Source organism: Odocoileus virginianus, chromosome 21 (genome assembly GCF_023699985.2).
Source record: "Odocoileus virginianus isolate 20LAN1187 ecotype Illinois chromosome 21, Ovbor_1.2, whole genome shotgun sequence".
Lineage (NCBI taxonomy): Eukaryota > Metazoa > Chordata > Mammalia > Artiodactyla > Cervidae > Odocoileus > Odocoileus virginianus.
Genome location: NC_069694.1, coordinates 41,049,876 through 41,077,309, shown reverse-complemented (window position 1 = coordinate 41,077,309; position 27,434 = coordinate 41,049,876). Strand labels below are relative to the sequence as shown.

At 38.9% G+C, this 27,434-nt stretch overlaps 1 protein-coding gene across 4 annotated transcripts in view; it reads right to left on the bottom strand.

The window, feature by feature from the left end:
* Positions 1-27,434, bottom strand: part of NFKB1 (nuclear factor kappa B subunit 1) — a 119,706-nt gene that overhangs the window by 33,405 nt on the left and 58,867 nt on the right. For all 4 annotated transcript variants that reach the window (XM_020901945.2, XM_070452194.1, XM_020901946.2 and 1 more), the window contains 4 exons: positions 16,610-16,758; positions 4,664-4,827; positions 2,518-2,676; positions 1,053-1,157 (listed from right to left, as the gene is read on the bottom strand). In XM_020901945.2, coding sequence (XP_020757604.2) covers positions 1,053-1,157; positions 2,518-2,676; positions 4,664-4,827; positions 16,610-16,758 — 577 coding nt within the window. The remainder of the gene's footprint in view (positions 1-1,052; positions 1,158-2,517; positions 2,677-4,663; positions 4,828-16,609; positions 16,759-27,434) is intronic.

The following is a 27,434-nucleotide window of genomic DNA, read 5'->3' as shown; positions in this document are numbered from 1 at the left end:
GGTTAAAAGAAAGCTGATACCAGAATCTACAGAGAAAGTGTAAACATTCTGGGGACAAAGATATACACCTTTACCTTAAAATCTGATCTCATTTTTTCTGACTTTTTATCTGAGAGCATTCAGCCTCAAAGGAAAATTTTCTTTTTTTAAAGCCATAGTTCTTTAAATAGGAGGTACATTTCCAGTTATACAGCTGCTTGCTCTGAAAATGCTCATCAGAGTAAGCAGCTAGGTAACTGCTTGTAGTGAGTGTATCTTTATTATGGTATACCTTTTATGGTTTTATTTTTAAAATGAGTAAAGCTTGAGAAAATAACAATCTCCTGCTTATCCTAACTTATCACTCTTGTGCTATATTTAGTGAGAGATAAATGCCAAGACCTTTTCTGAAAGTGAAAATTATAAGAGAAATATGCTCTGAGAATTTCCTTATAGCCCTTATCCTTTCTTTTTCTTAAATGACATCATAATGCCATGTGAAGATATCCAGAGAAACTCTCAGTGTTGCAACAAAGCACTGTCAGAGAAAAAAATTAACAATTTTACACTATGCAAAACATTTATCATGCGTGTATGTGTAAGTGAAGCATGGGCTATTACTCATTTATTTAAAGTTCACATATCAAAGTTTAAAGCATAAAACACTGAAATATCACTGATTACAATGATCACTATTTTCTTATTTCTCTTTACAATGTGGGAGACCTGGGTTTGATCCCTGGGTTGGGAAGATCCCCTGGAGAAGGGAAAGGCCACCCACTCCAGTATTCTGGCCTGGAGAATTCCACGGACTGTATAGTGCAGGGGGTCGCAAAGATTTGGACACGACTGAGTGACCTTGACTTTCACTTCACTTCTGCTGAAAATTTTAAATGAATTAGTTGGGTTAAGAAATAACATGGACAATTTAATTTTGGAAGAGATGAAATGTATAAATTTTTAAAAGGAGTTCTACGCCAGAGGAGAGATGTTACTGGGCTCATTGCCAAAAAGTGACTCATAAACACACTCAGAATTACATTTCACATCTTGAGATCAGAGCATGTATTTACCTTTCTGAACCTTGTCACAGAGAAGATAAATCTCTTCCCCTCCAGTTACACATCCAGCTGTCCTGTCCATTCTTACTATTTTCAAGTTAGACGCATTGGGGGCTTCTGTTCACAGGAGAAAAACAACAAACATCATGATTTATCGTCAGCTTCACACGCTAACCTTCTGTGAGGGACCCTAACCAAAGCATACTTAACCAAAAGGAAGTTCAAATAGATGCTTTCACTCATATTGCTATTACAAAAATATGGATAAAAAGTGCCTTCTGAAATCCTCACAGCGCTGCTTGGGCATGGCTCATTCATTATCCCCAAAATAGATGAGGCAGAAAGGAGCAGTATTCATTTCTCCCACGAACACAGTAAGAGACATTAACAGAGAAAGAGAAAGAACTTTTCTGATGTTTCAGGAAGTTCCAAGCTAAAGGATGTGTGTAATTTCAATTAGGTCAAGACTTCAACCCCAAACTTACATCCATGGTACTGATACACCATTTACAAGAGTCCTAGAAATTTAGGAAAAGTACAGTATTCTGAAACTATTAATTTTTATTCTACAGAAAAGAAAAATGAAGATATTATATTTCCTTTTCCCAACTAAATTAGAATTCTGTGTGGTTAAGAGGTAAAGTTTTGTGTGGTAATAGTATAAAAGCTTCCTTTTTTTTTTTTATTCTAACAGCTGCATTTTAAAGTGATCTTTGGTATAGGAGCCTAAAACATTTTATAAAGCTTTCAGTTCCCTTTAAACCTGTTTAAATTAGAGAAATCAGTTAGTTGTTGTACTTGGGGCATGGAGTTTTCTACTTAGACTAAACTCAATGACCTTTTAATGAGCTTTAATTCTGCCCTTACAGACAGTTTGGAAATATCTATCTGTTTAATAAAGCCCATGCATACCAAATAAGAAATCTGCATGGTAAATGCCAAAGACCACTGTAAAACTCTTTTCAAAAACTCCAGTAACTATTCTATTTCCAGATGGAAATAGAATTTTGAAGCCACAAAATATCAAAGTATCTGTACTGCTCATTTAGTTAACCTGAAGTTCCTAAATGGATAAAGCTGTAACATGCAAGAATGAAAATGGGTAAGTATAAGAGTTATCTTTTATTAACTTCTCTTCAGAGCCCCAACTATTTTTCCCATCTAAGAGCACCAGCAATATAGCCTCATAGTAAAGAATTCATAAATAATAAGAAATTTGGCATTGCATGTAAAAGGCTATAACAAACATGAGGAAGGAGATTTATTGAGCACCTCACCATATTTCACTTTTAATCTTGACATCAACTTTTTAAGCTAGACTTCAGTATTCCTATTTTGCAGATGATAAACATGAGGCTCCAAGGGATTAAGTTACTCTCCCCAGGAACCAGAGCTAGTCAGTAACTGCCAGGGTAGGGATGGAAGTCTGTTCCTGACTTTGCAGCAAGCTGCCTCAGGTCAGCAGTCAAGTACTCACTGCTGTCATAGATGGCGTCCGACACCACGGGTTCCAGACGCCTCGTGAAGCTGCCGGTACTGTCTGGAAGGAAAGCTGTAAACATGAGCCGTACCACGCTGAGGTCCATCTCCTTTGTCTGCTGAAGAGCTGCCTGCCGGATGATTTCTTTTTCCCGATCTAGGACCAGACAACACAAGGTGTTCATGTCCAGGGAAAGGAGAAAAGTATGAATATTTTAGATCAAGTGCTTTTATAAAGCCCCAATTAAGCACATCAAGTTAAAGTAAAAGTCATTTTTCTCTTTTGAAATTCTTCATATTGCTAATAAAATTTTAAGAATTATCTACGTCATCCCAACACAAAGGCATCAGAAGGAGGCAGGCATTGTTTTTGGATCACAGTGAAAACTATCCTGTATGTGACAAATGGCCTCATTCCTTTCCTATCATCCCCTGACCTCTCCCAAGACACAAAGGGTGTGATGGAAATGGAAGGGAGTAGCTGACTATGCCTCAGTTGTGTTGAGGAATGTGAAAATTAAATATTCCAGCAGTGATAAATATATATACACTATCATGTGTAAAACAGAGAGTGGGACGTCCCTAAATAACACAGGGAGCCCAGTCTGGTACTGTGACAATCTAGAGGGGTGAGGGTGGAGGCAGGGGAGACAGGCTCAGGACGGAGGGGATATGCATGTAATGATTTGCACTGGTGTACGGCAGAAACCAACACAAAACTGTAAAGCAATTTTCCACCAATTAAAAAATAAATTTAAACATTTTAAAGGAAATTAAATATCCCCAAAGCCCTATTCATCCCGTAGTGCCCAGCACAGTACCTGGCACATAGCAAGCAGGACTCAAAAACTGCAGTTAAGGAGCCAAATAACTCAACTGCATTTGGCTCCTGTCCCCGTGACGGAGCTTTCTTATTGATGGATGTGACTGTACTTAACTTATAAAATCATAAGAGGTGATAGTTCAAGTGAAGAATATTGCAAAAGAGCTACAGTTGAAGTGATACAAAACCTCAAAGGATGGGAGAATCCAGAGGCTTTGGAGCAGAAGAGACACTGCCCTGAATCTTGAAAGGATGGTAGAACCTGAACTCAGGAAGAGAATGAATAAAAACATCCCAGGAAGAGAAAGGATGTGCCAAGGAGTGGAAGAGAGAAATCATGGTGCTTGTATGGAGCGGTTCAGTTTGACAAGAAGGGGTGTTGTGGGAGACAGTTGGAAATGCAGACTGGGGTCAGCTCTCAGGATGCCTAAAATGCCAGGGTCTGAAATTTGGATTTTGTAGGCAACAGGGAGACCTTGAATAGTGGTGATGTGCAGCCTGTAGTAAGGTCCGTCTGGTCAGAGGACATAAACCAGATTAGAAGGAGCGAGGGACACAGACAGCAACAAAAAATCGGCATGAGGAATGGAACCCCACAGAGCACAGAAGAGCTGGATCACAAACTGGATGGAGAGGCAGCAAAGCTGAGAAGGGGGTCTCAAAGATGACGTGAAGGTTTCGAGGATGAATATCAGAAGATAGAACATGTTTATGGGAAAATGATGACTGCTTTTGGAGCACCTGAGTGTGAACTGATGGCAGGATGGCTAGACGAAAGGACAACACAGAAAAGCAAAAATAGCATGTGTTGTGGGACAAACATTGGGGTTGAAAGAAAAACCACAAGGCAGGAAAATATAATATAGCATTTTTTTATGATAAAGAGGATAGCTGAATAATGTGCCTGAGAGCCCAAAGAAAGGAAGATTCCTTATGACAAGGTGAGCTGGAGGAGTTATAACAAAGGAGGTGTTCTTTGAATCTTGAATTCTGAACTGGTTTTGACAGGTTGAAGAGGGAAGGGTGGTATTTTAGGTAGAGGCAGGAGTGCATCAGTGTTTGAGGGGGTGATGGGAAGAGGTGGGTACCAGGTGGAACCTGAGATAAAGCTGGAAAGGGGGCTGGAGTCAGGCTTCGTATGCTCGGCTACGGCAGTACAGAGGTTGTTCTAGAAGTAGCAAGATGCCATCAGAGGCTTCTGAGCAGTTACAGGGCGGGAGCAGCCTGGGGCACAGATGGAGGGTGAGATGAGCTCCAGGTCTGCACACAGGGGAAGGAGGACCAGAGCGCTCACGGGACCGCGGCTGGGAGGGACACTCACCTGTGAGCTGCCGATCTCCTCCGCCTTCTGCCTGCAGATAGGCAAGATCAGGATGCACCAAAAGCCCGGGATTGTAGCCCCTTATACAGGCATCTGTCATTCGTGCTTCCAGTGTTTCAAACACTTTTTTCTTTGTCACATGAAGTATACCCAGGTTTGCAAAGCTGGAGAAAAAACAGTAACGGCAACAACAACCAAAAGTTAGGCAGACAGAGGCTGGAGTCCTGTTTTACTCTAACAAAGAGGATGGAGAAAACACGCACAGACCCTCAGTCATACTGCTATCACCAGCTGCAGGTCAGGTCAGGCTGGGCTTTGCCACCAAATCAGTCTGTGGTGAACTCAGAAAAATCTTCTGGTTTTCAAAGCTTATTAGACTTGCAAATTGTGATTCAGGGACTGGGGTAGACATACCTTAATGAGAAAGTTTCACCTAAACTCATTTTAAAGTATTTTCTAGGAGAGTTGTATAAAAGGAAATTTAAATTCCAGATATACTAACTTAACAAACTTTTAAAAAATAATACATGAAATGCTATATTTGGAAGATTATTTTTTCCTTGTGGATCGTCCTTGGGCCTTGATGGGATTTAAAGTCTACCTAGAACCCCGTCTCCTGGGCTATCTCTAAGGTTGGAATTATTTATGATCACCAGAATGTCTACTCTCCACATGCACTCAGTCTTGAGGTTCACCTTTAATCAGGGAAGGAGAACCTTTTATATGGCAAAGGCTACATATCTATAGAACAAAAATATGCTCATTAAAGCAATTCAAGGAATTTTTAAGAAAATATATGAAGTGCTCCAGCAATTCACTTTTTAAAATAAAGTATGTGAAACAAAGAAGTGTGTTCAATAAATCTAATATAACAAATAGGCTAAAAAAAAAAAAAGTGTACCAAGGAGACTCATTCAAATTCAACAAGTATTTATTTTGCTCTGTAGTGCCAGGCAGTGTCCTGGGTGCTTCTGTCAACAGTAGAGGAATCCCTAACTTCACAGAGTTCATATGCTACTGTAACATCAGAGAGAAAACAAGTGCAACAAAGAGAAAAGAAACAAGTAAGTTTTATAATTTAAAAGGTAAGAAGTGTTACCAAGAAAAACAAAGGAATGGGAAACGGGAAGGGCAGAAGTAGAAGGCCTGACACTTAAAAATTTGGAGACAGGACATGCCTGATGGTCTGGTGGCCAGGACCCTTTGAGTTCCCAGTGCAGGGGCTCAGGTTCTATCCCGAGTCGGGGAACTAGATCCCACATGCCTAACTAAGAGTTCACATGCTGTGACTAAGACTGGACACAGCAAAACAGATATTTCTAAAAATAAAATAAATTTCTAAAAATTAAAAAGTATTTTTTTAAATAGAGAGAGGCCAGAAAGGGCCTCACGAAAAGATGTCAACTGAGCCAAGACTTGGAAGGAAATGAGGGTTGGGACATGGATATGTAGAAAAAGCATGTCTAAGATGGAAGGACAGCAAGTGCAGAGACCCTGAGGTAGGACCATGGCTGGTGCCCACAAGACAACAATGGCAAGAAGGCCACTGTGGTTGGAGTGCGACAAGCAAGCACTCATCAGCATGTACAGCTGTATGTAAGTTCAGAGAAATAAGCGGGACACAGATCTTTTAAAGTCTTGTAAGCTTCCGTAAGGACCCTTCTTTTTCTCTGGCTTTTACTTGGAAGGGAAAAAAAATATTAGTAGAGGAAAGACAGAAATATTATGACAACTGGATCAAATGAAATAAAGAATAAGATAATGTTGGAAGGCCAGATAAACTAGACAAAGAAAATATATGAGGTAAAGGCAGAATGAGATGAGCACTCAGATAGAGGCTCAGAGATGAAATGAGATGGGGGTCCACACAGTGATGAAAAAATGTAGGACGGCTGAGACACACAGCGAAAAGAAAATACAAAATATAACCTCCTGGAGAGCAGAGAGATCTGGTGCCAAGAACAGCGCTTGACACTGGGTGTTTAAGAAATGTCTGTTGGATGAGTAAACGCAGGAATTAATCCAGCACAGAAAAATATGCACTATGGCAAAATGATAAATGTGGAGGAACAGTCAGATTTTCAGAAAGAGCACCTCCATATTCTGGCCTGTTAGTCCTTCCTACTATACAGGACATCTGTAACTATGGGAAAACAAGGCTAATGCCAAGGTAACAGCATTGACAAACATGGGGTCGCACTTCACACTTCACCATCCATAAAGGGCTTTTCATGTATATTATCTAATTTAACCCCTGTGAAAAAGACATCATTATCATCACATGAAGTGTCAGTCACTCAAGTCGTGTCCGACCATTTGCGACCCCATGGACTGTAGCCAGCCAGGCTCCTCTCTCCATGGAATTTTCTAGGCAAGAATACTGGAGTGGGTTGCCATTTCCTTCTCCAGGATTATTACATGAATAATGGATTTACTCTGGTAACAAATGAAACAATACAGAAGTCAGTCTTCTGCTTTAGGTAATAGAACAATGAAGACCATGTAAGCTTCTCACTTTAAACAACAAAAAGCAGTTTTCATACCCTGGACAATAGATGGCTTAGGACAGTGAACCTAGAGGAAAGGAAGACCAACACGGTGAGTCTTAAAATTATGCTTCACTGATATCGAGAGAGAGCTTCCTGGCCACAGCGTAGGGAGACGCAGCTGAAACACAGTCTGCTGCTCTCCCTGAGGAGACAGAGGAGACCAACAAGGACAGAATTCACAGGCAGATACCAGTGAGGAGAGTCCCACACAGAGGGACACTAGGAGCATGAGTGTGGGGAGATGACCCACAGCTGGGAAAAGAACCATCAGAAGCACGGATAAAGCTGCTCCTGGAGCACACACGGGGCTAGAATAATGCAAGAAGTCTTGTGAAACATGAAGGATTTGAGTGGACACTTAGAAAGACATTGCCTTAGTAATGGTTTCAAGTTAACCCTAGATTAAAGTCTGCTCTGGTCTCCCTGAAAAAGCTTAAAAGTCAGTTTAGGAAAGGCCAAACTAGTCTCAAATTTAACTTTATCCCAATGCTCAAAAATATTTGCAATATTCCCCCCAAAACCCTGTAGAGATGGAAATTATAATGTTTGAGAAGAAAAATACACTAGATGAAATTAAGAACAAATTAGACACTGTAGACAAAATGTTTAGTGAACTTGAGGACACAGTAATAGAACTATCTGAAATGAAACAGAGAAAAGTGAAAAAGAAAAAGAACAGATCATTCATGAGCTGTGGGACAATTTTAAATGGCCAAATATGCTGATACATGAGATTAATGTTCTAGAAGAGAAAAAAAAGGAGTGTACGGAAAAAGTATTTAAAAAATAATGGCTGAAAAGTTTTAAAATTCAATAAAAGTAGAAACTCAGAGACTCAAGAATCTCAATAAATCACAAAGAACAAGAAACATGAAAAATATGACACTAAGGCTTAACATAATCAAATTGCTGAAAACTAGCAATGAAGAGAAAAAGTAAAAAGCTGACAGAGAAAACACGTGATACATTATGTACAGAGGAGTAAAGATGCAAGAATGACGGGACACTGTTTTTGGAAACAATGAAAGCCAGAAGACAATGAAGTAGTGTATTTTAAGGACATGCAAGAACACCCTATGATTCTATACTCCTCAAAAATATCTTTGAAAAACAAAGACAAAATAAAGACTGTAAGATGTACAAATTGAAAGAATTTAGCAGTGCACCAGTAGTTAAAAAAAAATCAAAAGAAACTCAATACAAGGCTAAGTATAAAATATTTTTTTCCTTATTTAAAAATTTCTTTATAACTGATAATTTAAAGCAAAAATTTAAAAAAAATTATATGGTGAGATTTATATTAATAACATATGCAGATATAAAATATATGACATAATAGCTAGAAGTCCAAAAGAGGGAAAATGAAAGTATACTGTTAACATGCTCTAAGTAAAGAGGTATAGTGCTATTTGAAGGCAGACTAGGTTAAGTTAAAGATGTATAGTATAAACATAAAAAGATTGCTAAAAAATACAAAGAGGTATAAACCTAAAAGGAGATAAATGAAATAACAAATAATCAAGTAATCTAAGAGGCAGAAAAAGAGGAAAACAGAAACAAAGAAAAGATGTGACAAGCAGAAAACAAACAGCAAGATGGTAGATTTAAACACAGCCATTATCAATAATCATATAAAAATAAAAATCACTTAACACCCACTAAAAGACAGAGAGTGTAAGACTGAATAAAAAGATCCAACTATATGTAGTACAAATTTATTTTTAATATAAAGACACAAAAACACTAAACTAAGCAGATGAGAAAAACATTTTAAGCTAACATTATTCAAAAGAAAGCTGATGTAACTATGTTAGTCTCAGTCAATGTAGATTTCAGAGCAAAGAATATTACCAGGAATAAAAAAGGTCATTTCATAATGATAAAGGGATCAATTCATAAGAGGACATAAGAATCCTAAACATTAATGCATCAAATAAAGGAGCTTCACAACATAAGAAGCACAATCTTAAAGAACTGAAAAGAGAAACAGATGCATCTATGAATATAGTCAGAGATTTCAATACTCTTAATAATTGATAGAACAGTAGAGAGAAAATTAGTAAGGAGACAAAAGTCTTGAACAAACAACCTCATTGATATTTACAGAACATGCATTCAATTTGATCATGCTAAACACTCTTTTTAAGTGCACAAGGAACACATATACCAAGAGAGACCATATTCCATCCATAAAGCAAGCTTCAACACATGTAAAAGGAGTCAACTCATACCAAATACTTCCTTACCACAGTGGAACTCAATCAGATATCAATAACCAAGTTACCTAGGTAAGAATGTATTTAAATCAAGACTGGCCACGTAACAATTAATCGTTGAAGGTGAGTGATGGGTACAATGAAGGCTCATCATGCTAGTCTTTCTACTTTTGCATATGTTTGAAAATTTCTATAATAAAATGCAAAACAAAAATGAGAGCAGACATTATTATTATTAGCACATGAAACAGGAAAAACTGAGAGGATCATAAAAGTTAACAAATGAGAACACAAAAGGGTACAGTCACTTTGGAAAGCAATTCAGCAGTTTCTTACCAAGATGAATGAACTCTTAGCACAAGTCCCTACAAATCCATTCCTCAATATTTATCCAAACCAAGAAAAATTACAACTCTGTTCACACAAAAAGGTGGCTTTGTTCTGAAAAACTAGAAACAAATCAAATATTCTTCAACAGGTAAACAAACTGATACACCAACACAATGCAAAATGTAACATTGCCTAATAATTACAAAGAATAAACTACCTATGTACACAGCGACCCAGAGGAATCTGAAATACATGATGCTATGTGATATAAGTCAGATTCAAAAAGGCTACACACCGTATTATTGCATTTGAATGTCATCATGGAAAAGGCAAAACTATAGGGGAAGCAAACAGACCAGAGGTTGCCAGAGCCTAGAGTTGGAGGAGAATTGAACTCTAAAAGATCACATAGGGATTTTCAGGAGGTGATGAAACTATTCTCTACCTTGACTGTGATTACACTAGTATTTATCAAAATTAGAACTGTACACTTTAAAAAGTGAATGTTACAATATTTAATTTCAAAAATTTAACAAGGAAAAGTTATCACTGATTGGACTGGAATTACAATCCTGCTTCTTAGTCAAAATGCCATACATAATTGGCTTTCAAAGTGTACTCTCTAGGCCAGCACCATTACCTGAGAATTTATTAAAAAGCATATTCTTGGGCCTTATCCCAAGCCTACTGAATCAGAAACTCTGAGGGGTGAGGCTCAGCCATCTATGCTTCAGCAAACCCTCTAGGTGATTCTGATGGCCCCTAGAGTTTGTGAACCACTGTTCTGCACGATGACCAGGCAATGAGATCAGAATCTCTGGACACAGGGCTTGGCATCAGTATTTTTGCAAAGTGATCAAAGGTGTCTTTATTCAGCAGGCAAGTTTGAAAACTGCACTATGCCAGACGTTTCCATCATTATAATCATCTGGGAACTGCCTCTGCCCTCTGGCTAGGATCAACTCCCCAAGTCCTTGCATTGGAATTCTAAACTAGCTCCTCCATCTGGCCTCTCTTCCTCTAAAATACTGACATCACAGCAGGCCAGAGACTTAAAAGCAGCCCAACTCAACTCACAATACACACCCAAGTTTGGAAATTGGATACTACCAATCTCAGTCCAGATCTTGTCCATTTTCTCCAAATAGCTACTTTTCTGTGTATTAAGGTTGAACCATATGAAACAGCCAACAGTCAACTGTTTCTGGGTCTACAAAAACAGCAGTTTAATATGGTCTGCCTTACTTCGCCTCATTTTTCTTCTGCATTTTCTATCTAGGTATCTACTTTGAGAGCTTGCCATTGGTATATGCTGGAAATATTAGTTTAAAAAAAAAAAGAAAAAGAAAAAAACTTCACATCACTCTAAATCAGGGCTGCCAGGAAGCAAGCAGAGGGTGTGGTGATTATTGGTGAGGAAGGTGGTTTAAAGCAAAATCAAGTAATAGTTTCCATTGAATGCATATTTCAGAGAACTAAAATGTTGTTGAAATGAACTGCTGATATTTAGGATTGAAAATAAAACACCAAACTAAGATTATTTTTATGAGGACAGGCACTAAGGGCTGACTAAAGGAGTAGGAAATACTGACAAAAAGTAAAAATTAAAGTTAGTTTAAAAAGTTACAAGGACTCACCCCTCCACATTAAAGCAATCAAACTTACAATCATGACTTAGTTATCTAAAACATGAATATTTTAATATAGGTAACAAAATACCTTTGAACATAGAAATTAAATTTTATTGAGAACTCAGGCTGAGAGTTAAGAGAAACACTCCAAGGAAAGGTCATTCTTTTGGCTTTGATAATTTGGTTTTGGTAATAAAGGCTATTTATCTTTCCAGGGTCATTTTCCATATGTCTTTTTGATTATGTTGGATTGATGCTCTGCTTATGAATCTATCCTCTTAACCTAAACTGTTCCACTGGAAACAGTTTATCAGGGTTCCATTTCTAGTATTGACAAGTCTGAGGAGTAACTCTGGCTATCTTCCTAAATTTCTCTATGTGCTATTCTTACCTACAAGTTAGAACTAAATAAGAATAATCGATGACATCCTTTAAATACACATGTGCAAGTCAGTTCATGTTATTTCATAATACTACCTAATGTTAGTTCAGTATACAATTTGGATGTTAAGGGCCTGGAGGTAGATTCTGTGGCCTAACTCTCAGACTGCATAGAGAAAAAATTAATGTCCCCAAGAGGTCATGCATATTACCCCTACTCTTGCAGGTGAAGGTGACAGAATTGAAAACAGAACTCTCGTTTCCAGACCACTAGCATGAGACTCTTTCTACTAAAATGTGATATTAGAAACTTAACAAAAATTAAGCGAGACAAATGAATCATGAAGGAAATACTGTATTTTGGGAAACACTCTAGGCAAAAGTTGCTCTGTTAAAAGTCAAATTATAAAAGGAGTACCAAGGTTTCACAGCACTCTGAACAGGAGAGGGTACTGAATCTACATGGAACATGCAACAACGGACTGTTTCAAAATTGGGAAAGGAGTACGTCAAGGCTGTATATTGTCACCCTGCTCATTTAACTTATATGTGGAGTACATCACTAGAAATGCTGGGCTGGATGAAGCACAAGCTGTAATCAAGATTGCCAGAAGAAATGTCAATAACCTCAGATATGCAGATGACACCACCCTTAAGGTAGAAAGCGAAGAGGAACTAAAGAGCCTCTTGATGAAGGTGAAAGAGGAGACTGAAAAAATTGGCTTAAAACTCAACATTCAAAAAACTAAGATCATGGTATCTGGTCCCATCACTTCATGACAAATAGATGGGGAAACAATGAAAACAGTGATAGACTTTATTTTCTTGGGCTCTAAAATCACTGCAGATGGCAACTACAGTCATGAAATCAAAAAACGCTTGCTCCTTGGAAGAAAAGTTACAACAAACCCAGACAGTGTATTAAAAAGCAGAGACATTACCTTGCCTACAAAGGTCTGTATAGTCAAAGCTATGGTTTTTCCAGTGGTATGGATGTGAGAGTTGGACCATAAAGAAAGCTGAGAGCCAAAGAACTGATGCTTTTGAACTGTGGTGTTGGAGAAAGACTCTTAAGAGTCTGTTGGACTGCAAGGAGATCAAATCAGTCAATCCTAAAGGAAATCAACTTTGAATAGTCATTGGAAGGACTGATGCTGAAGCTGAAGCTCCAATACTTTGGCCACCTGATGTGAAGAGCTGACTCATTAAAAAAGACCTTGATGCTGGGAAAGACTGAAGGCAGCAGAAGGGGACGACAGAGGATGAGGTGGTTGGATAGCATCACCGACTCAATGGACATGAGTTTAAGTAAACTCCAGAAGTTGATGATGGACAGGGAGGCCTGGCATGTTGCACTCCATGGGGTCGCAAAGGGTCAGATACAACTGAGCGACTGAACACCACCACCACCCGAACCTAACATAACTCTCATGGCATCCTCTTGATTACAATGTTTTAATTTACTTAATTGTTAATTGAAGGATAACTGCTTTACAGAATTTTGTTGTTTTCTGTCAAACATCAACAAGTATCAGCCATAGGTATACATATGTCCCCTCCCTTTTGAACCTCCCTCCCATCTCCCTCCCCATCCCTTCAGATTGTTACAGAGCCCCTGTCTGAGTCAGAAGGAGAAAGATAAACACCGTATACAAATGCATAGATATGGAATCTAGAAAGATGACACTGATGGATTTATTTTCAGGGCAGCAATGGAGAAACAGACATAGAGAACAGAGTTATGTACACAGGGGGAGGGGAGGAGACAGAGGGTGGGCTGTATGGAGACAGCAACATGGAAACTTACAATACCATATGTAAAACAGAGAGCCAATGGGAATTTGCTCGTGATTACATTTTTAGTAAAAGTGCATAGTATTAAAAAAAAAATCCCAAGGGGCTATGACGAGACATCTTTATGACCATATTTATAAGTTCAGACGCTCAAACTGTTTGTTGAATGAATTCTTCCAACTACTGAACCCACTATGTCAGCACTAAAAGAGTAAGTAATGCATTTCCTCACTTTCCTCGGAGACAGGGAATTTACTTTGACTCTTGCTGTAGGCCCCAAATTAAATAAGTATTAGTTCCTTCTAAAAGCCTCAAAGACTACTAAGGCAAATCACAGAAACACCAAATTACAGACAACATACTGGAATATTTATAATAACAAACATTATTAGTAGGGAACTTCATCTATAATTTCCTCTGAAGCATATGATTATCACACAGATTAAACAGGACCAAAGAAAATAAATACTTCAGACTGACAGTAGCCTATTGGAGTAAATTTGTAGAGATACTAAGTGACCGATTTGTCTGAAACTCTTGACATTTACCCTGCGTTTCAAAGCTCTCCAGAGGGCAGTCAGGAACTGTAAGGGTATTCCAAAACAGACCATGAACCAACTGTGACACACGACAGGAAACAGACCAGTCTTTTAAGAGGATGTTGAAACAAGTTCATTTAAAGCACAGCTGAATTTTTCAAATCAATTTAGGCTTCTTCCTCCAATCTAGAGTCTTTTTTTTTCCCGGACATCAAAAGATTCAGATTTTAGTGACTTAAAAGAAAGCTCTCTCTCTAGGTTTTTCACACTTGAAAATTTTAACAGTCAAACAAAGAAATACCCAGGAACATGAAAACTCAACCTCCCCAATAACCACCAACTTGAAACCTGATCGGAATTCAAAGCCTGAAATGTTACCATCAGCTTAATTACAGTTCATTTAAACAATTCTTTTCTTTTGAGTGAATAGTTGAGATTAAATGGGATTTTTATCATAAACTATTTAAACCAGTATTAGGAAGCCCTGAAAGATATTCCTGAAAATTAGACAAATTTAATTGAAAATTTCTTTTGAATTGAATTTATTTCTGTAATACTTCATTCATTAAAAATGGCTGGTTTGGGGGCTTCCCTAAGTGGCTCAGTGGTAAATAATCTGCCTGCCAATGCAGGAGACATAGTTTGAATATATGGTCTGGAAAGATCCCACCAGAAGATTTTTTTAAAAAAGAAAAAAAATGGCTTGTTTTATCTGTCTGACCAACCTTAAGTGAATATGTCACTTTGTGTTTACATTTCAAGTCTACTGAAAGTCAAAACAAATTTGTAATCCTTGGTTGTGCACACTTTTCCAAAAAATTGAAGTATGGTTGCAATATTATATGTTACAGATCTACAATATAGTGATTAAAATTTTTTTAAGGTTGTGTGTGTGTGGTATGTTAGTTGCTCAGTCATGTCCGACTCTATGTGACCCCATGGACTGTAGCCCACCAGGCTCCTCTGTCTGTGGGATTCTGCAGGCAAGAATATTGGAGTGGATTGCCATGCCCTCCTCCAAGGGATCTTCCCAACCCAGGGACTGAACCCAGGTCTCCCACATTGCAGGTGGACTTTTTACCATCTGAGCCTTAAGGGAAGACCTTACTTATAGTTATTATAAAATATTGGCTATGTTCCCCATGTTTTACAATATATCCTTCTAGCTTATTTTATACCTAGTAGTTTGTACCCTACCCCTATCTTGTCCCTCCCTCTCATCTTCTCTCTCCCCACTGATAACCACTAGTTTGTTCTCTATAACTGTGAGTCTGTTTATTTTTGTCATACTTACTAGTTTATTTTTTAGATTCCACATATGAGTGATATCATACAGTATTTGTCTTTCATTGTCTGACTTATTTCACTTAGCGTAATACCTTCCAGGTCTATCCATGTTGCTGCAAATGGTAAAAGTTCATCCTTTTTTATGGTTGGGTAGCATCCCATTGCGTGTGCATGTGTGTGTACACAGCACATCTTCTTAATCCAGTCATCTGTTGATGGACAGCTAGATTGTTTCCACATCTTGGTAATTATAAATAATGCTGCCATGAACCCTGGGATACATGTTTCTTTTTGAATTAGTGTTTTTGTTTTTATATAACCCAGGAGTGGAATTGCTGGGTCATATGGCAGTTCTAGTTTTAGTTTTTTGATAAACTCCCATACTGTTTTTCACAGTGACTGTACCAACTTACATTCTCACCAGGAGTGTTTGAGAGTTCCCTTTTGTCCACATCCTCACCAGCATTTGTTTTTGTATTCTTTTTGATGATAGCCATTCTGATAGGTATAAGTAGTACTTCATTGTGGTTCTGATTTGCATTTCCCTGATAATTAGCCAGATCAAGCATCTTTTCACGCACTTGTTGGCCATTTGCATGTCTTCTTTGGAGAACTATCAGGTCTTCTGCCCATCTTTTCAATCAGGTTGTTTGCTTCTTTTGATGTTGAGTTAAATAAGTTGTTTGTATATTTTGGAAATTAAGTTCTTTTGTGTCATATCATTTCTGTGCATACTTTCTAAGCAGCACAGAACTGAAATAAAACCCACTGTATGAACAAAATGTTCACAGTGCAAATCTATAGTCAATAGTTTATTAAATGAATCATCAAGGGTATGATTTCTGCTATAGCTAGTTTTCTTCTAATTTGTTCATATCTTTATTTCTAGAAGGAAAATACTGCTAAAAGTGGCACAAATGCCTCATAGGTCAACTGACTGTATAATTTATCATCCAATCTGGGCTACTTTTGAGAATGAAAAAGGGTGCTATAAATAATTAGGCCAGGACAACAGGTATAAAGTGGATTGTCTCAGGGGAGTCTCAGACAAGTAGGCAGCTTACTCCTTGAGTGCAAGTGACAGCTCAAATTTTCATATGCTAAGACTCTCTGAGGTTCTTGGAAAGACCCCTAACGAAAAGGCCCTGTCCAGTCAAAGTCCCCAGGTGCCATGTTCAATCTGCTGCTCCCTTCTGAAACAACATACACCCTCACTTACCCGACCACCATGTCCTTGGGTCCAGCTGTCACAGTGCAGATGCCGTCCTCACAATGTTTTCCCACCAGGCTGTGTGCATGCAGGTGGATGTTTTTTCCATTTGTGACCAACTGAACAATAACCTTTGCAGGTCCCACATAGTTGCAGATCTATATAAGAAGCACATTTCAAAGTTAGCATATCTGACTATATCACAACATGGGAAAACGCTTAAGACAAGCTAGTAAGTAGAAAAAGTATGATATCAAATTAGGCCTATCTGTATGTATACAGCCACAGCTTGGTTGTGAAAAAATATGTGATGAACAAATGATGGGATGGGAATAAAACACTAGTGGTATTTGTTTCGGGTGTAAAAGATACTCTTCAAGAAGCAGACCATTTAAAATACATACATCTTGTTAAAGTTGGAAGGAAGAGCACATAGCGGAGGATGCTGTGGAGCCACTAAGCACCCTCTTCCTATTAACCAAGAACATATTTTCATCTGCAACCACACTGCATTTTAGGTCATAAATGCTGAGTACAAGATTAGTGAAAAGGGTACTGGGATTGACTGACTGATGGAAATCAAGAGACGGTAAGAGGTGAGTGGAAAGAGTCCTTTCTAATCTGCCATGAGATTAGGCAGGAGAGAGAGTCTTGCCCAGGGACCTGGCCGCAAGGGTTGGCCATGGACACCCAAGCCCACAGCCTGCAGTGATCTGTTTAATTTTAAAAAGTGTACTCCCTAAGTACAAATCCTTAGATCCAATACCTGTTTAAGCTCTTGTTTTATAAAATCAGATTTCTCCATTTAAAGTAATTTATATTTTAATTGTTATACCTTTAAAATGATGACAACAGTAATAGAAAGGAAATCCCATGGAGATAATGACATTTTAAGTAACAAGAGCTTGGACACTATCTCTCCTCTAGCTGGTCCTCCAGCCTCCTACAGTAGAACACAGATTCTTTCCTTAAGAAAACCCCAACACTAAAATCATACTAACAGAAAACATCAACGACCTTATTTTTACCTTCTTGAATATTATAAGTCAGAATCTGGGATAAATTCACCTAAACTGTTGGAAATGCACTCTGTCTCCTCAAAGGGTGAGCAACCATCCTGGTTTGCCTGGGACTAAGGAAGTTTCCTGGGGTGCGAGACTTTCAGTCTAACATTGAGAAGAGTTGGTCACTCTATCTAACTCGTATTATTCCTTTTGAGGAAGCATATGACTGAAATTGAGGATTTCCCAACTATGCAATCATTAGAAGTATTTTAATCTGTACAAGCAGCCCTTAGCTCAGAAGAAAAACTAAGTAGACACAAATCTCATGTGGCCATGGATCCTTGATGGATGTCTTTCTGATACAAACTTGAGGAAGAACCTATACTTGCCAGTACAATTTCTTGGAAAAGGACCGAATCCCCTTCAACTCATCTATTTCTACTATAAATACCATCTCATAGATTTACATTCCACTGAGGCATGATTTTGTTAGGATTTTTTCAGTATGGATTTTTTCCCCAATCCAATCTTCCATTGCAGGGTTGAGTAAAAGTTGATTAGAGCTGGGGTTATGCCCCAGATGCTTCTGGGAGATAGAAGTTCCCTTTCTAAGCAAAGGACAGACTCCCTGTGTGTCTGTAGTGTAGCTCCACTGGAAATACAGGGCCTCTCTGCTTGAACCCTGGCTCAGAAGTGTTGCAAATCTTGCTTTCCAACCCTTTCCAAGGAGCAAGGCGATCTGTGAGAATGGCCTCCAGTCCTTGCAGAGCAAGCTAATCACAAAGCATGTTTAGGATTAATTAGGTTTTGACCCCCTTGAAGCACAAATAAATAATTTCTTAAACAGGTAAGCACTTAAATAAGCCCCCTGGGCATAAAACCAATTATGAACTCGGTGCTTTCCCTTTTATAACAGGTAGATAGCCTTTGCCCTGGGGGCAGTACAGGGAATGAAGAGTTCTGGGTTTGCTCCAAAGTTGGCTGCTGTCCCTACATACTCCCTGGGTTGCTGATGCCAGTTCTGTGTCTTGGTATCGACATCTGAAATCAACCTTTGTTATGATGACATATTCCACAGGGACCTCTTCAACAGTAAATGAACAGTGAAAGCATTAAATAGACTATGTAATTTCACTTTTAAGTGCACTGAGCACAGGAATGCAACAGTGTAAGGCATGACGAAACGCTTCACTTGGGTGAAATCACTTGGGTAGGCTTGCCACTTAAGAAGGACACAGAAGGAATCTAGCAATTAAAGCCCAATCACAACTTATTTCAAATAGAACGACACATTCTAATTTATATTCACTCAAAACTTCAATAAACTTCCATGTATGTTAGCATCTAGTATTACTGCTAAAAGTCTGGAAAGTTTATTATCTTACAGATCTTAAAAAAATTTGAATGTGGCTTAAAATTTCTAATCCAATTCTGAGAATATAAAGAAATACTATGTTGTTAAAAAAATGAAATTCACATGTGACACAGTATTATTAACTTTTGTTGTTGTTTGGTCTCTAAGTCATGTCCACAACTCTTTGTAACCCCACGGACTGCAGCATGCCGGGCTTTGCTGTCCTTCACTATCTTCTGGAGTTTGCTCAACCCCATGTCCATTGAGTCAGTGATATCACCCAATCATCTCAACCTCTATTGCCCTTTCTCCTCCTGCCCTCAATCTAAAGTACAGATTTTGTTCAAATTTCACAAAATTTTATGCTAGTGTCCATTATTTGTTTTCATACCTTATTCAAGACTCCACATTGTATTTAACTGCACTGAGCAGCTTCAGCTGCATGCAACAAATTCTGCTGAATTCTCTTTTCATTTTTATTCTATTACAAATACTTTCTATTTCCTTATTTTAGCTTCTTAGATATATCCATCATTTAAAAGTGGACATTTCATTTCCAAATACATAGGATTTTAAACATATCTTTGACATAAATTTCTCATTCTGATATTAATTTCTCATTTAAATGCTTTCATCTCTGCAATCACCCGCTGTGTTTTTTCCATCTTTTAACTTTATTGAGGCTTTCAATTGCTAAGTCAAAGATCTTTCTTGGTAAAAGTCAAATTGCACTAGAAAATATGTGGGTTATTTTCAAATATCTTTTGATAGTTACTTCTAATATAATCCCATGGTAATAAAAGAACAGACTCTGTATGATTTCAATACCATTAGGCCATCAACTGTTTGCACTTGGTCTTATGTCTCTGGATGTGTTCCCAGGTCTCCTAGTTTATAGTCTATGGGAACTTGAATAGAATTTGTATCCTACTGTTGTGTGAAAGTTGTATAAAAAAATCTTAATTATCTTGAATTCATAGTGCTTTTCAGGCCTACTATAACCTTCTACTTCTCTGTATATTCATTCTATTAATTTTTTAGAGTTTTGCTATTAAAACTCCAACTAAAAATCTTAATTTATCTACTTAAAAAAGAATTGTAGTATATAGTGGAACTACATGTAACTTTGCTGTGTATTTTCCAAGTCTCCTGTAAATGTGTTATCATACTCTCATAATTTAAAAATTTTTTTAAAAAGCCCAATCACTTTGGATGTCTGGACCCTTCAACATTACCACAATGAAGGAATCAGTCACGGGCACTGAAGGAAAGTGGTGGGAGGTGTCCTCAAAAAGTACTCACATCTTTTTCTTGCTATTACTTCATGATTGAAGGGTGGCAAGAATGAGGAACTGGGTAGTCTCTGAGGTAAAGGGCCTGAAAAATTTGCCAATGACTAATGCGCTCTTTGATCCATTTGAAAGAGTTCAAGCCAGCATGGCATCATCTGGTTTTTTACACAGACCACAAGGCAACGGCAGCAAGGGCCCCGGGTTTTGTGGACTTTCCAAAACACGGACTGAAAGAAGAAAGCTGAAGTGTGGGGACACACGAAAAATACTATTATCAGACGCTAGGGCACATGAAGACAATGGAATTCTATCTTAGGGGAGGGAATACTTCATAAAATGCCACAATGACTGAGTGCTATTTGCAACTGACTCAGAAATTCATTTGTTCTATGGAGAATCTGATTATTTTTATTCAGTCTGTTACTTCTTTACATGGTCGTTCCCTTGAAAATTAAGTTTATAGAAAGCACCTGTATCTGCCAGAAAGAGTGGATTATTTTTGAAAGAGTCTGAGTATAGCAGGCTTGTAATAAACACTAATGGCTTAAATACAAGTTCAGCGTTCGATTAGAGAAAAGGAGATGAAGGTGACATTCAGCTTCCAGGGACAGTGTAATAGCACGTACTTGATGAACAGACTAGCTAGGTTTGAAGACAGCACCACTATCTGCAAGCCCTGTGACTTTGGGCAGCATCCAGCTCCTCATCTGTAAAATGAGGATAATAACTGGACCTCATAGGTTTGCTCTGAGGATTAAATACATTGACACGTATAAAAATCTTTAAGACCTCTGCCTAGTATGTAATAGCAGCACCCAAGTGTTAACCACTATCTTACTACTGTGATGTATTCCTCTACCCAGAGATCTTTAAATAGTACAACTGCTGTGAGGTGATTTTTTAAAAATTCTGTTTAAAGGCAGGTGGCTTGAGTAAATGACCAATTCAGGCTACTTCTATTTCTAGGCTAAGTCGTTTTTTTCCCAGAGGGACACATTTTACTGGGCTTCTTTAAAGTAATAACTACGTTATTGTAGTAACAGCTATCATTCTTGGAGGTACTCAGGAGTCCTCGGTTTCCTTGATGAAATCAAGCCTTTCTTCCAGAAGCTTTATGACTCAATACATACTGATGGCCACAGGCTAGATCTGCTTTTTGAGTAAGAAACAGAAACCAAGGGTCTCAGATAATACCACTTAGTCAAATCACCTCTTTTTATTTAAAGCAACTAACTCTGTCATGCTCTGGAAAAGTACATACTGATTCTTCAAAGGTGATTAAGATAAGTGGTCTCGAAGTTTCTAAGAATCAGATTTTAAAAGGTGCAGTTTACGTACTGAGTTAATTTGGACATATCACTTTGGCAGAATGTAGAGTCAACATGAATGTGAGACGTGACACATGATGCAGTTCTTTTCTGCCGAGTTTTTCTCATGAAGTGATGCTAATGATGATACTTGAGGGAGAGGAGGAAGAGGGAAAAATCCACACTTTTTAAAGAGAAATCTACCCTGACTTGTCTTGTGTATCTAACTTTGGCCTCTACTGTTAAAGCAGCAGAGCAATGTGGTTAAATCCAAGAGCTCTGAAGCAAGGCTGTGGGGCTCAAAATCCGTCTGCTGTCACTTATCAGCTGGGCCAGTGGGAAAGGATGGTTAAGGTCTCTGGACATCAGCGTCTCCATCTTTAAAAGGAAAGTAACAATACATCTGATTTCATAGGATTGTTTTTTTAAGGATTAAATGAGTTAAGAGCTTGGCACCTAACAGGATTAGCAATCTCAAATATAAACTCCATCTCTTATCCAGGCTATTATTATTATCCATCCAAAATGTATACATTGTTTCAGTGAGCACTTATTAAGCCCCTTTTATGTTCCATGTACTGCAGTAGGTCAGGGAGTGGAAGATACACAGTTGAGTAAAAAAACAGATACAACCCCTGTTCTTATGGAAGTTAAAGAGTAGGACCGATACAAATTAAAGACTCTCACAAATAAAGGTAAATGCATAACTATGAAACACTTCCAAAGGAATAGAGATTTGACCTCGTCAAGACAGAGAAAGCTTCCTGGGGGAGTAGTGAGGGCCAAACTCTGAAAGAAGAGTAAGAATGTAACAAGGGATGGGGTGGGCAGAGGTTGAGAAGAGATTCCTGGCAGGAAGGACAGCACATAGGAAAACTCTGTGAAGACAGTCTCATCCATCATCTCAGTCATAATTACTACCACTCCTCAGGGCTTCCTTCATGTGCTTCCCATCCCTCGGGATGTCCCTTCCTTCTCTTCTCTCTCTAGAACCACCCATTCTTCAAAGGTCCAGCCGAAATCTGAATCTCCCATGACACTCCACCACATTAGCCCACAAGACTCCACTACTGGCCCTTCCTTGGGGAATGTGATGGAATGGAGCAGGAGAACATCGCTTATTGCAATAAGAAGATGGTAAAATCTATTGGCAACTGAAGAACTTCTGTTTTACCTCTCTTGTTTGTTCCCAGGGCACATACATCTCTATTTCCTCACTTTCTTTTTTTTATTGAAGTGAAGGGCACTTGCTAACTTGTCCAGTCTTCAGCTCCGTGGGGTCAGTACCACACTCCACAGCCTCGGGAACAGAGGCCCATTAAGGGGACATAAACTGCCACCATTCCTGTAACTGGGGTGACTGGGCAGCCCTTTGAACTTGGATCTGTCCACTTCCAAAGCCCATTCATATTTTCCATTACACTGGCTTCCACTGGGCTTAATCGCTTTTTCTTCTGCATATGTCCAGTGAGCCCAATGATTTCCAGCTCTCCTTTGCGTAGCACAGTGCTGCTACACAACAGTCATCCCTGAAAAACCTGTTTGGTTCTGTTGGTGTGTATTGTGGGAAAGAAGGTCTCAGAGACAGCTGTGAGATGGCAGAAGTGCACTTGTCCCCTTGTAAGCCTTATTCATAAACAAAATCATGCCACAGACATTACTAAACCACATACTGATTCTCCTCTGCTCAAATGCAAGTCATATTATAAACAAGAAAAAGGAGAAGGAGGGCAAGGGAAGGGGAGAGGAAGAAGAAGAACAGGAGGAGGAAAGAAAAGAATATTGTTTTCATAACATACCTCCTCTTAGTAATGCAAAATAGTCAGATTTTATTGTTCCTTATCACTTATTATATGTTGATTACACAGGAAGTACAGAATAAACTTCATCAAATAAGATAGTACAGAACCATGTCTAATAGTTCCTGGCATAGAGTAGGAAGATGCTTAGTAAAGTTGGTTCCTTCTTTTTAAGCCAGGGGGTTTCACATTGATCCAATCTGGGACCAAATCCCAGCTCCTTATTCTTCCAGCTCTGTACGCTTACTCAAGTTAAATAACCTCTCTGAGCTGAAAGCACCACACCTACAAATGGGCCAATAATGGGACCTCCCTCAGAGGCCTCTTGTGAGAACCACACTGGTGCCATGGAAGCACCAGTTTCTCTCCTTTTTTTATAAAAAGGGGCTGCTTCTCTCCTAGATTTCCCAAAAGACCTTGTGAAGTAGACAGATTTGGCACTATCATCCCCATTTTGCAGATATGAAAACAGAAATTTAGACAGATTAACGAGTGACATAACCTAAGGTCAGAGAGTTAAGACCCAGAGGACCTTGGAATTCATCCTGATTCTTCCAAATGTAGGTGTAGTGTTCTTATAAGACTAAATTACATGAAAATACCCTCTTTGCCCCACTCGCTGTTGATGACACGGTTGTTTTTTGAGTACTGCTCCTGGATTTGCATTGATTCATTCACATTTGTTCACCGTTTTTATTTGCCCTACTTGTTTGACCAGCACACATCCCTTAGATGTTTGCCTGAGATTAGAAGGGCAAACTGGGCTATTAAACACAACAAAATGGGCAAAGAGGGCTTCATCAACTACAAAGGGAAGTAAAATAAAATCACAATTCAAAACTCAGAAAGTTTGAGGGGGGTGTTTTGGGTCATATTTTGACCTCTGGTTTCTTGTTTGTTTTATTTGAATTTTCAGTTTCATTACATTAAATATAGTTGTTTATAAATCATACTTCTTTCAGAAAATCAAGACACTTGCTAACTCCAGAAATTGTTGGGGATTTGTACCTCAATGGGTGTCACTACCTCATTAATAAATTACAAATAAATGTTTACCCTTTTCATGGCCCAATTATCTATGGTTACAAAATAATATGGGAAGAAAAGAAAATTTGTAATTTATGGATGAACTGTGTCTCAAATGTGTTTTCATTTATAGGCCAGTTTTTTGGGGAACCTGGCTTATAAATTTGCTTTATTCTTAAATAGGAAATAAAATTTAAAATAGTAGTATTTTGGTATCATTTCTTTTCTACATCTCCTTACCCTTGTTGCTGCACTATGTACACTGTCAAATTCTTTTTTTGAACAAAGCATAAAATACACGGTATCTAGTTAGATCTTTAAAAGATATCCCCAAACGAACCACTTCTTACTGTCTCCATCACTATCCCCTGGTTTCGTGGAGTACTGTCCACTATGATTAGTTTCCTAAGTTTTTGCTCCTAAGTTTGTGCCTCCCCCACTTCCCCACGGCCTGTTCTGGGTGATCCTGTTCAAGTCAGGTCATGCCAAATCCTGACACACCTCGGCTCAAAGTTCTCCAAAAGTGAAAGCTCTTGAAGCTGAATGAATCGTCAACGGGACTCATTACAGCATTTTGTGTATACGTGATTAAATTTTTCCATGGCAAGAAGTTAAAAAAAAAAAAGAAAAGGCCCAGACCCTCTAAAGACGTTCCATCTAAAAAGCCCAAGTCTTTACAATACCACGCAGTCCTTGGGCCATGTGAACCCACTTCCTCTGTGCTCTCATTTGTTACTACTTCTGGGCAGTCACATAACCTGCTGCCAGCGCAGCTTTCACCTGAGAGCTTCTGCACGCGCTGTCTCCTCTGCCTAGAACACTCCTTGCCTGGATACTTGCATGGTCTCTCACTTTTCAGGATTTGCAGAAATGCCACTCTCTGGCAAGCTTCCATGGCCCACTCTACCATTATCTAAACTTCTATCACTCCCATTCCTGAATTCCTTGCTGCTTTCCCTGCTTTACTTTTCTGTCTAGTCACCATTTAATATACTATACATCTTACGTGACTACTGCCTAACTTCCTCATTAGAACAGAGGCCGTGTGAGACTGGGGACAATGGTTTCTTCTGTGCCACATCACCAGTGCCCGCAGTAATATTTATTATATTGTGGGCATTCAATAAATAATTCTTTAGTGAATGCATGATTAAATAAGAGCACTAAAATGTTATCTATGGATGGTGAGATATTAAAAGAAGAGTTGTGTTAGGTGACAGATGGAAATTGGGAAACTATATTCTATTTTATCTTTTCCAAAAAAATTGGCTAGATTCTGGTGCACCCTCTCAATAGGCTATTTAAATGAGAATGTGGTTATTGACATCAGGACAGAACATTAGCCTAAGTAGACAGAGGGTGTTGGGGTGTGGGCTCTGGGCCTGCAGTGTAGTCAGAGGACTTGAACTGCTGAGGGACAGTGCCGGACAGCTGTGGGAAAGAGAAGGGAAGGTAATTCTTTGATCCTCTTGTTGGAAAATCAAGGTAGTAGCGCTCCTCTTACAGTTCAAACATCCTCCTGGATATCCCTCCTCCCACCTTAACTGCTGGCGCCTGTAAGGCATTCTGGTGTACCGAGGAGTTCTAACTCACATACTCTATTCTGCGCCGTACCATGGCACTAAGGGATCCAGAATTCACATTTCCGGTTCACCCCAGTTTCACAGTCACGCGCCCCCCAAATAAGAAGGGCCTTTTTTGATACTCACTGTGGTGACTGACAGGAATAACCAGCCCACAGAACCTTACCGTGAAGCAGTGCAGGTCTGCATCTACAAGATAGCAAACCAGTGGGCTCCCTTTCAATAAAGAGCACAGGCTCTGGAGTCTGAAGGATGGGGCTCTGAATCCTGGCTCCTTCCTCTCCTACCTACGCCATCCTGGGTATGTTACGTGACCTTTTGATGTGTTTTCTTATCTGTAAAACGTGAATATAAATCCCCAATGTCTGATTTTCCACAAGGATTAAAGGAAGCAGTTTACAGCATCTAATGCAGCACTTGATTCACAGCACATGCAAAGCATATGATGGTGACTCTGATTTTGTCCCTTCATGCCATAAGCAGTGGAGACTTCCTCTGAATTTAACAAGAAGGTAGACAGCACTGCATGTTAGGCTCTCCAGCCTCTCTTCTCCTTACTGTCTGTCACCCAGGAGCAAAATGTCCCTATTACTTTCCATATCTGCTCCTAATTCAGAGAAATGTAGGTTTGTTCCCTTTTCTAGGTTTTACCACTCTGCTTTTGCACTTAACACAATACTTACTCAAGATCTCCTTAAATCACGCTTCTTCTTCCCTCTCCAAAGGACCCTTACTCTTAGTCCACAAACCATATACTTTCTTCTCCCTTAATTCTGAACAATGAATTTTCTGATAATGATGATAACAACTGTACAGGCTAGCATTTACTGAAATCTGTGGGCCAGGCCCTACAGCAAGAAATACAGAACCATTCTTTCATTTGATCGTCTCCATAATTCAACAAGAAATGTTCTTTAAAAGTATTTATACCTGCTTGAGTGCCATTCTCTTTTTTTATCAAGTATGCAAGAAAAGCTCTAATCACCAATGCTGAAACGCCAACTTAATCTACAGTACCTTTGAAAAGTGAAAGTGAAGTCGCTCAGTCATTTCTGATTCTTTGCAACCCCATGGACTGTAGCCTACCAGGCTCCTCTGTCCATGGGATTTTCCAGGCAACAGTACTGGAGTGGGTTACCATTTCCTTCTCCAGAGGATCTTCCCAACCCACGGATTGAACCCAGGTCTCCCACATAGTAGTAGTGCCTTTGCAATTTAATTAATTCTTCTTTGCCTCAAATAAATAAGTGCCTAAAGGTCATGATTTACTCCATGTTTCCAAACTCATCAGCCATTTCTTGTTCTTCATCCTACCTGGCCTCTCTGAAGCCTAGGATGGGTTACCTTCCCTCCTCAAAATGTTCCCTTCTCACTGCATTAGACACTTCTGTTAAAGCACTCTTCCTCCTCAAAAGGAGATTGGTCGGAGATCAGCCCTTGGTCCATCTCTAACCTTTACCATAATCACT